An 11710-nucleotide genomic window follows, 5' to 3' on the forward strand; every position below is an offset into this window, starting at 1 on the left:
AACAACTCGATGCACATAAACTAGTAAACCTGGAAGAAATGGATAAATTCCTGGACACTTGCATCCTCCCAAGCCTAAACCAGGAAGAATTCGAAACCCTGAATTGACCAATAACAAGGTCTGAAGTTGAGGCAGCAATTAAGAGCCTACCAACCAAAAAAAGCCCTGATCCAGATGGGTTCACAGCTGAATTCTACCAGACATACAAAGAGGAACTGGTACCATTCCTTCTGAAACTATTCCAAACAATCCAAAAAGAGGGAATCCTTTCCAAATCATTTTATGAGACCAACATCATCCTGATACCAAAACCCAGCAGAGACTCAACAAGAAAAGAAAACTTCAGGCCAATATCCATGATGAACATAGATGCAAAAATCTTCAATAAAATACTGGCAAACCGATTGCAACAGCACATCAAAAAGCTTATCCACCATGATCAAGTAGGCTTCATCCCGGGGATGCAAGGCTGGTTCAACATACGCAAGTCTATAAACATAAATCACTACATAAAGAGAACCAAAGACAAAAACCACGTAATTATCTCAACAGATGCAGAGAAGGCCTTTGACAAAATTCAACAGCCTTTATGCTAAAAACCCTCAATAAACTAGGTACTGATGGAACCTATCTCAAAATAATAAAAGCTATTTAAGACAAACCTACAGCCAACATCATACTGAATGGGCAAAAACTGGAAGCATTCCCTTTGAAATCTGGCACTAGACAAGGATGCCCTCTCTCACCACTCCTATTCAATATAGTACTAGAAGTTCTAGCCAGAGCAATCAGGCAAGAAAAAGAAATAAAGGGTATTCAAATAGGAAAGGAGGAAGTCAAACTGTCTCTATTTGCAGATGACACGATTGCATATCTAGAAGACCCCATCGTCTCAGCCCAAAATCTCCTGAAACTGATAAGCAACTTCAGTGAAGTCTCAGGATACAAAATCAATGTGCAAAAATCACAAGCATTCCTATACACCAAACACAGACTTAAGGAGAACCAAATCAAGAACGAACTGCCACTCACAATTGCTACAAAGAGAATAAAATACCTAGGAATACAACTAACAAGGAATATAAAGGATCTCTTCAAGGAGAACTACAAACCACTGCTCAATGAAATAAGAGAGGACACAAACAGATGAAGAAACATTCCATGCTCATGGTTAGGAACAATCAACATCATGAAAATGGCCCAAAGTAATTTACAGATTCAACGCTATCCCCATCAAGCTACCAATGACCTTCTTCACAGAACTGGAAAAAACCACCTTAAACATCATATAGAACCAAAAGACAGCCTGCATAGCCAAGTCAATTCTAAGCAAAAAGAACAAAGCGGGAGGCATCACACTACCAGACTTCAAACTATACTACAAGGCTACAGTAATCAAAACAGCATGGAACTGGTACCAAAACAGCGATATAGACAAATGGAACAGAACAGCGGCCTTGCAGGCAACACAACACATCTACAACCATCCGATCTTTGACAAACCTGACAAAAACAAGCAATGGGGAAAGGATTCTCTGTTTAACAAATGGTGTTGGGGAAACTGGCTAGCCATGTGCAGAAAGCAGAAATTGGACCCCTTCCTGACACCTTACACTGAAATTAACTCCAGATGGATTAAAGACTTAAACATAAGACCTAATACCATAAAAACCCTAGAAGAAAATCTAGGCAAAACCATTCAGGACATAGTCATAGGCAAGGACTTCATGACCAAAACACCAAAAGCATTGGCAACAAAAGCCAAATCGACAAAGGGACCTAATCAAACTCCACAGCTTCTGCATGGCAAATGAAACAGTCATTAGAGTAAATTGGCAACCTACAGAATGGGGAAAAATTTTTGCAGTTTATCCATCTGACAAAGGGCTGATATCCAGAATCTACAAAGAACTAAAACAGATTTACAAGAAAAAAAGAAACAAGCCCATTCGAAAGTGGGAAAGGATATGAACAGACACTTTACAAAAGAAGACATACATAAGGCCAACAAACATATGAAAAAATGCTCATCATCACTGGTCATTAGAGAAATGCAAGCAAAACTACATTGAGATACCATCTCACGCCAGTTAGAATGGCGATCATTAAAAAATCTGGAGACAACAGATGCTGGAGAGGATGTGGAGAAATAGTAACACTTTTACACTGTTGGTGGGAGTGTAAATTGGTTCAAGCATTGTGGAAGACAGTGTGATGATTCCTCAAGGACCTAGAAATAGAAATTCCATTTGACCCAGCAATCCCATTACTGGGTATATATCCAAAGGATTATAAATCGTTCTACTATAAGGACACATGCACACGAATGTTCATTAAAGCAGTTTACAATAGCAAAGACCTGGAACCAACCCAAATGCCCACTGATGATAGACTGGACAGGGAAAATGTGGTACCTATACACCATGGAATATTATGCAGCCAACAAAAATGATGAATTCGTGTTCTTTGTAGGGACATGGATGAACCTGGAAACCATCATTCTCAGCAAACTGACACAAGAACAGAAAATCAAACACCGCATGTTCTCACTCATAGGCAAGTGTTGAACAATGAGAACACATGGACACAGGGAGGGGAGCATCACACACTGAGGTCTGTCGGGTGGCAAATAGGAGAGGGATGGGGGGATGGGGAGTTGGGGAGAGATAGCATGGGGAGAAATGCCAGATATAAGTGAAGGGGAGGAAGGCAACAAATCACACTGCCATGTGTGTACCTATGCAACAATCTTGCATGTTCTTCACATGTACCCCAAAACCTAAAATGTAATAAAAAAATGAATGAATGAATGAATGAATGTAAAGCAGTGTGTATATTTCCTGGCACCTGGTATGTGTTCAGCAACACTCAGCTGCCTATCTTCTTCTGAGTCTGCATATTCTGCTTGACCAGGTATGGTCTTAACTGGTTTAACCTGGCTTGTGCTTTGCTTACTGGTGGTTACTACTGAAGATAAATATATCCACATTGCTCTTCAGCTAATCCTCCACCACTTCCAATACTCCAAGCTGCTTATTCTCTTATTGTTTCAGGAATCAAACTTCTAAGTAGGCAGCAATCATCAAAACCAAACCAAACCAAATACAAACGTGATGTTTTCCAATCACCTTTCACAGATCTTCACTCAAAAGCCATTTAAGGGAAGCATTTGTGAATTCTCTTGAACCTCAAGTGGCAGTAAATTGCCTCATGGCAAATGGTCTTTTTTCTCCCCTTTCTAGTTTTGAGTTGTATACTACTTACTGATCTCAAAAGAGTTGATTTATACTTAAGCATAGTTTTAAGAATACTTCATGTACGTATGGGACCTTATGCTTTTGCAAGTGCCTTTTCACATACTGCTTGGTTTAATTCTCCCAACCATCCAGGGAAGTACATAGAATTGCTGCTGTCCTCATTTTCTGAATAAGAAAAATGAGATGGTTCAAAGAGTTCAAATAACTTTCCCCAAGTCACACAGTCAGGCCCACAGATACACAGTTATGTTTGATCCAGTGTTCTTGTCATAACACCAGGGTGCCTTCCTGACTAATACAGGGTAGATTTATCTGCAGCAGTATCCAATCCAAATATTTACAGCAGACAAGCTGCTTTACTAGTTTTCAACCAAATTAATGATATCAAGTCACATAATTTGAAGTTCTTCTGCCCATCCCTTTCATGTTTAATTAAGAATGCTTTAGTGTGATTCTGATATGTTTCCTTAGAATAATGACATTTTTGCAGTTCAAAATTCATCACTGCTCTTAATGTACAACACAACACAGACATCACAATGAAGGCTAAAAGGTATTACTATTCTACAGAAGTTCAAAAGCCAGTGGTTACTAAGAGCCCAAACCACAATAAAGCCATGCAACAGGAACAGATACTAGAGATATCACCTCTTGATTGCTATCTTCAAAATTACCTACCCACCCTGTAGTGAAACTCATGTCCTGAATGATGAGACAGTAGACATATTGAACTAGTGCATCCACATGTTTGAAAGCTGGAAGTTCTTGCCAACATGTTTAAATATTATGACGACAAGCTCAAACGAGCTCTTCTAGTCATGAAACCTGCAAACTGTCAGCTCAAACACTAAGCTACTATTTCTTAAAATCAATCTACTGAATATATTTGGCAAATTTTTAATTCACTATATATTTCTTAGAGAAGCTAGAAGTATTACTAAACATATAAGTTATGAATCTCCTTATTCATTATTGTCCATTTTAGGTCAGAACAAAAGGCTTTGAGATTATAAATTTGCAAATATATGCGTTGGTGCTTATGAAAAACAAAAGTGGTGATCACTGGTGATGACCTTAACAGTTCTTAAAATATCACAGGATATCTCAAAGAATTAATAGACAAGAAGAGATTTTTCAAAGATAATCTCATGAGGATATGTCCAAGCAAAGAATTGTACCAACACACTATTCATCAGTATGACACATTTTGTGCTCATGAATGAGGTTAGGCAAAACTTTAAGAACTGAATATGTCTTCTGTTTCAAGAGAGATACACTAAGCTGGTGAATGCAATATACATATTAATAGTTCAGTCATGAGTTGGACAGCTCTAAAATGTCATAGTACCAAGAAAAGACTTTCCAATACTAAAGTGACTATCTCAAAGGATCACAATTAATGTAAGAAATAATGGGAACAGGTCAGGCGTGGTGGTTCACGGCTGTAATCCCAGCACTTTGGGAGGCCAAGGCAGGTGGGATCACAAGGTCCGGAGTTCGAAACCAGCCTGACATGGTGAAACCCCATCTCTACTAAAAATACAAAAATTAGCCAGGCGTGGTGGTATGTGCCTATAATCCTAGCTACTCAGGAGGCTGAGGCAGGAGAATCACTTGAACCCAGAAGGAGGAGGTTGCAGTGAGCTGAGATCGCACCACTGCAGTCCAGCCTGGGTGACAGGGCAAGACTCCATCTTAAAAAAAAAGAAAAGAAAAGAAAAGAAAAAGAAACAATGGGAACAATAGAATATAGAATGAGTCGTGGAGAACTGACCCAATACATGGTAAGTATATGATAATAAGTTTATATGAAGACTGTGCCTGAAAAAAGAACAACCATCAAGAGCACTGAAAACTCTATCTGAAGATCACTATTATCTTAATAAATGTGATTAAAAGACCAAAATGCTTCCCTGTGAAATCACCAGCAGATAGTCAACATCCAAATAAGAAGGAAACTGCTCTAACTCAGGAGTTCTTAACTTAGGATTCATTACGGTCAGGGCTTCAAGGAGTCTGTGAGCCCTTTGGAATTTCACCCATATTTGTAGGTGTATTTTTCTACAAGAGGTATCCACAGCATAAATCAGATTTTCATAGGGTCCTCAGATCCAAAAATGTGAGCATCCACTATTTTAAAAGCAGTCATTATTAATCTATGTACAAATATATAACTGGATTTTAGATAATCTAAGTAATAAATCAAAAGTCTAAAATTAAGAAAAATATTTTTGACTTTTCTACATTACTCACAAAAATGTTTTTTTAAATGTAAACTGGAGTTATCCTAATTAAAGGAAATGTCAGCCACAGAGTGGACACTGATTGAAGGTTCACATAATAAATATTTTAGGGATCCTAGTGCTATGACAATAGACTTTGTTTTTTACTTTTATTATTTGTTTTGAGATGGAGTCTCACTCTGTTGCCTTGGCTGGAGCGCAGTGGCGCAATCTTGGCTCACTGCAGTGTCCGCCTCCCTGGTTCAAGTGATTCTCTTGCCTCAGCCTCCTGAGTAGTTGGGATTACAGGAATACGCCACCACGCCCAGCTAAGTTTTGCATTTTTAGTAGAGACAGGGTTTCGCCATGTTGGCCAGGCTGGTCTTGAACTCCTGACCTCAGGTGATCTGCTTGCCTGGCCCTCCCAAAGTGCTTTGATTACAGGCATGAGCCACCATGCCTGGCCTATTGTATTTTATTTTTTGAGACAGGCTCTGGCCCTGTCGCCCAGGCCGGAGTGCAATGGCACAATCTCAGCTCACTGCAACTTCCACCTCCCAGGCTCAAACCATCCTCCCACCTCGGCCTCCCAATAACTGGGATTAGAGGCACACACCACCACATCTGGCTAATTTTTTTGTATTTTTGGTACAGATGGGTTTTTGCCATGTTGCCCAGGCTGGTCTTGAACTCCTGGGCTGAAGCAATCCTCCCACCTTGGCCTCCCAAAGTGCTGGGATTACAGGCATGAACCACCATGTTCAGCCAGTGCTATGATAATAGATAGTTTCCTTTTTCTTTTTTTTTTGAGTCAGAGTCTTACTCTGTCACCCAGGCTGGAGTGCAGTGGTGTGATCTCAGCTCACCTCAACCTCTGCCTCCCAGGTTTAAGCAATTCTCCTGCCTCAGCTTCCTGAGTAGCTGGGACTACAGGTACGTGCCACCACACCTGGCTAATTTTTTATTTTTAGTAGAGACAGGGTTTCACCATGTTGGCCAGACTGGTCTCAAACTCCTGACCTCAGGTGAGCCGCCTGCCTTGGCCTCCCAAAGTGCTGGGATTATAGGTGTAAGCCACCACGCCCAGACCTATAATAATAGATTTGAAAATCACCTAAGAAAGAAAGATTGGATTATTCTGAAAGATTTATTTCCCTTGGATTAAAGTGAGATTGAAAATGGCTATATTGGCTTGGTGTGGTGGCTCACTCCTGTAATCCCAGCACTGTGGGAGGCCAAGGCAGGCAGATCACAAGGTCAAGAGATGGAGCCCATCCTGGCCAACAGGGTGAAACTCCATCTCTACTAAAAATACAAACATTAGCTGAGCGTGGTGGCGGGTGCCTGTAGTCCCAGCTACTCAGGAGGCTGAGGCAGAAGAATTGCTGGAACCCAGGAGGTGGAGGTTTCAGTGAGTCGAGATAATGCCACTGCACTCCAGCCTGGAAACAGAGTTAGACTCTGTCTCTAAAGAGAAAAAAAAAAAAAAAAAAAAAAAACCACAAGGCTAAATCAGGACATTTCTCTGGCCATATTCATATATTATTCCCGTTTCCTAAAACAAAAGATGGAAGCACCAGGATAAAAGATAAAATGCTGAAAGAATCAGTTTTTAAACAAAGGTGATAGTATTTTGGAAATGAATGGGTACATTTTGGGTTATTACAATGATTAGGGCTACTCGGGGATATAGGAATGCTGGATGCACAGGACTGATTCTGCACATGTCAGGACAACAAAAAGACTGTTCCATATACTGTCTGTCATTCATACACCCTGCTGGACTATTCACATAAATAAAAAAAACTATCATTAACAGAGCCAAGAAACTAATACCACTGTACATATTTTTGCAAAACATTTTTTTTTTTTTTGGAGACAGGGTCTCACTTTGTCACCCAGGCTGGAGTGCAGTGGTGCGAACACAGCTCACCGCCTCGACCTCCTGGGCTCCAGCAATCCTCCTGCCTTAGCCTTTCGAGTAGCTGGGACTTGAGGTGTGTGCCATCATGCCTGGCTAATTTTTGTATTTTTTGTAGAGTCTGGGTTTCACAGTGTTGTCCAGCTGGCCTTGCACTCCTGAGCTCAGGCAATCTGCCAGCCTTGGCCTTGCAAAGTGCTGGGATTACGGGTATGAGCCACCATGCCTAACCAGGCAAAGCATTTTTTACACAGTTTTAATTTCTAAGACTACAAGTACTAGGATCTACTGTGTAAATCGAAGTTAGATTACTTTTTTTTGAAGTTTCTCATCATTTTGGAAATCATGCCACCACTGTCAGCACTGTTCTAGGACTTGAGCTGACAACACAAACCACTTCAATCAGTCTGCACTTGCTGCTGCTCCATTCAGGGTTACTTCCACATGGCACAACCCCCCGGCATACTTCAATATGTCTTACAGCATGGTCATGTCCAAGCATTATCACTTGAAAAACACAAACATTTCTTCCTTTTACATTCAGTGAGGACATCATACTGATTTAAAAAGATTCTCTGTTTAAAGACCATTAGGGAAAAACTAGTAAAGTCCAAATAAACTGTGGTGTTCATCTAGGAGTACTGATCAATGCTGGCTTCTTAGCTATGACAAATGTGCTATTATACTGGAAGACGTCAGAAGTAGGGCTGAGAGGGGAAGGGGTATACAGGCAACCCTTTTACTATCTTTGCAAGTTTTCTATTAAAAAAAGGATTTTGTTGTTGTTAAGTTTACCTTTAGAGACTTATAGAAATTTAAAATTTGGAAAACTGTCCCTTCATTTTTGCTACTCTCAGTTTTTTGAATTTTTTTTGTTTGTTTTTGTTTTGAGACAGGGTCTTGCTCTGTTACCCAGGCTGGAGTGCACTGGCACAATCATGGCTCACTGCAACCTCAACCTCCTGGACTCAAAAGATGCTCCCACCTCAGCCTCCCAAGTAGCTGGGACCACAGGCACATACCACCATGCCTAGATAATTTTTGTATTTTTGTTTATTTTACCATGTTGCCCAGGCTGGTCTCAAACTCCTAGACTCAAGCAATCCTTCTACCTCAGCCTCCCAAAGTGCTGGGATTACATGCCTGGCCAATAACAGTATATTTCAACTATTAGTTTGAATTACTGAACTAGATTAGACATCTTTTTATGTTAATAATGGTTAAATGTTAGCAAGTTCATACAGTTCACACTAGAACAGTCTGGGCCTAATTAAATGGATTGTATTACAAAGTCGAGAATAAATGTACTTATTATTTTCAAAAATAAAAAAATCAGTTTAATCTACTGCACACACACACCTTCACTCTGGCAACTTCTTTGCATGGTTATACTATATTATCTGTGATTTTAATTTGAAGTTAGTAAAGGGAAATGTTACAAAATTATTATTTAAAAATAAGTAAAGGGTCTAAGAGGGCTGAAAACCACTGAAGTAAGCAAAGCATTGATAAGCAGAATAGATTACAGCACACTTTTTATGAGAAATTTATACCAAATTCTAATGGAAAAGGACAAAAAGGAAAAAGCAAAGTATCTGTAACCTTTCCTTACAGATAGTCTTATTCTTTTCCAATAGATTATTCAATAAACCTCTTTCACTGGTAGATGAATCTCCAAGTAAAAATATATTGTGAAAGAGGACAGGATAAGGAAAAGTTTGGTTTTGCAGAAGGCCTATAAAATTCTTGAACACATTCAGCTTCTGAAAAAAACATGTTAGGAGCAGAAACTTGACAGCAGTAAAAAAGTTTTCTGAAAAAAACAATTGGCAGGTGTACTGGGGAAAAAAAACCCAAAAAACAAACAAACAAACAACTCACCTGTGCACAAATCTGATGCATGACATGACCAAACTCATGGAAGTAAGTCCTCACCTCGTCGTGTCTCAGTAGAGAGGGACGACCTGCCACTGGCTGTGAGAAGTTCACCACGAGGGCAGCCACTGCCATCATCCGGCTTCCATCAGGCAGAAGGCAGCCAGGCTGGAGACCGAAGCAGGCCGCATGACTGTATTTTCCTTCCCTAGGAGCCATAAATATGCGTTGGCAAGATAGGAAAATTCTCGTCTAGCAACTATATGGCATGGCTTCTTCCAGTCATGAAACCATATCTGTTATTAGAGATGCTTTTAAACATTAGTTTACCTTTTAGAAAGTAGGTCATTTTGCTAAAATGGAAAAACTAAAACCAAACAAACAATAAACCCACTATCGTTTTGTGTGAGTCACAGCTCCAAAGGCTCTTTTGTTGAAAATCTCGAGGTAAGAATGAAGAATGCATGTCACACCGACAGCTGAATTTCCAATTTATTTTAATGAAATTCTACTCTTCATTTTCAAAGATGGGATTATTAAACACTAAACAATGTTAAAGCACATATTTGAAATAAAAGATACAGTTTGACTAACTAGGCGGCCTTTTCATTAAAATCAGAATTAATAAAAAACTGAATTTCAGACAAGAAGGTTTTTCCTTTTATTTGAGAAGTGAAGAATTGATAATCACAATTAAGTGAGTTTCTTTTATAAACTAGACAGGTCTTTTTGAAACAGAATGCTTTCAGTTAGCCTGGGAAAATGCATAAATTATACCATCAATTAGTCTATTCTTACACAATATAGGATGGTCTCTCCAAAAGCTATTAGACTTCATTCTCCAAAAGCTATTAGTTCATTCTAGGAGTAGGTGTCCTTTCCCCATTTTCTTTTGCTCACAGGACTCATAGTCCCTGGTTTTTTTGTTTTGTTTTTTTTTTTTTTTTTTTTTTTGAGGCAGAGTCTTGCTCTGTCACACAGGCTAGAGTACAGTGGCACAATCTCGGCTCATTGCAACCTCCGCCTCCCAGGTTCAAGCAATTCTCCTATCTCTGCCTCCTGAGTAGCTGGTATTACAAGCATGCACCACCACGCTGGTTAATTTTTTGTTGCTGTTTTAAGATGGAGTCTTGCTCTGTTGTCCAGGCTGGGGTATGGTGGCAAGAACCTGGCTCACTGCAACTTCCATCTCCCGGGTTCAACTGATTCTCCTGCCTTAGCCTCTAAGTTGCTGGAATTACAAGCACCTGCCACCACGCCCAGCTAATTTTTGTATTTTTAGTAGAGATGGGGTTTTGCCATGTTGGCCAGGCTGGTCTTGAACTCCTGACCTCAGGTGATCCACCCTCCTTGGCCTCCCAAAGTGCTGGAACTGCAAGTGTGAGTCACCACACCCAGCCTAATTTTTGTATTTTTAGTAGAGATGGGGTTTCACTATGTTGGCCAAGCTGGTCTTCAACTCCTGGCTTTAAGTGACCCACCTGCCTCGACCTCCCAAAGTGCTGGGATTATAGCCACTGCACCCGGTCAGTACGTGGTCTTTTTAAAACCTATTCTGATTACCCTTTTTAAAAGTCAGTTAGGCAAATAAAACAAGTTAATCTCTTTTACCTTTATGAAGAAAACATGTAAGATGATGGAAAGTAAATATTAACTAGGTCACTACTTTCACAAAGATTACTCTCTGGTACCCATACCAGGGTGCTGGTAGCAATGACCAGATCTCCGAGTACAAAAGAAATCAATCATATCTTGGCAGTGAGACAGCAGAATGAGGTAGTAAGAACTGTTCTTCCACCCTGGAAAGAAAATCTGAGGACAGTTATAGGAGACTCCGATATTAAAGGATTACTCCTGAAAGAGTTCTTGGTTTAAAACTATATCCTGACATGTTTTAGTTAAAAATAACTCATCTATATTTGGCAGGGTTTTATTTTTAGGACATAACATAAGTGAAAGTGAGTCCATGAAGTACCGGGTGATATGGTTTGGTTGTGTCTCCACCCAAATCTCATCTTGAATTGCAGTTCTCATAATCCTCACGTATTGTGGGAGGGACCTGGTGGGAGGTAATTGATTTATGGGGGTAGTTAACCCCATGCCATTCTCATGATAGTGAGTGAGTTCTCATAAGATTTGGTGGTTTTATAAGGGGCTTTTCCCCCTTTGCTTGGCACTTCCCCGTCCTGCCACCACATGAAGAAGGATGTGTTTGCTTCCCCTTCTGCTGTGATTTTAAGTTTCCTGAGGTCTCCCCAGGCCCGCAGAATGGTAAGTCAATTAAACTTCTTTCCTTTATAAATCACCCAGTCTCAATCACTTTATAGCATTGTGAGAAGAGACTAATACACTGGGATAATCACTTAGGTGCTAAAAGACACTTCTGCCCACCAACTGGCTGACACAGGTACTGAACCTACTTTTCAAAATCAGTG

The 11710-nt window shown here is 40.0% G+C and overlaps 1 protein-coding gene across 3 annotated transcripts in view; it reads right to left on the reverse strand.

Moving 5' to 3' along the window:
- Nucleotides 1-11710, reverse strand: part of NLN (neurolysin) — a 105802-nt gene that overhangs the window by 28988 nt on the left and 65104 nt on the right. For 2 of the 3 annotated variants that reach the window (XM_032279488.1, XM_032279506.1), the window contains one exon: nucleotides 9282-9483. In XM_032279488.1, the coding sequence (XP_032135379.1) occupies nucleotides 9282-9483 (202 nt within the window). The remainder of the gene's footprint in view (nucleotides 1-9281; nucleotides 9484-11710) is intronic. The other variant, XM_032279498.1, reaches the window with a different exon arrangement.

The sequence above is a fragment of the Sapajus apella genome, unplaced genomic scaffold, assembly GCF_009761245.1.
Source record: "Sapajus apella isolate SASKATOON/1434 unplaced genomic scaffold, GSC_monkey_1.0 scaffold1, whole genome shotgun sequence".
NCBI classification, from domain to species: Eukaryota; Metazoa; Chordata; class Mammalia; order Primates; family Cebidae; genus Sapajus; species Sapajus apella.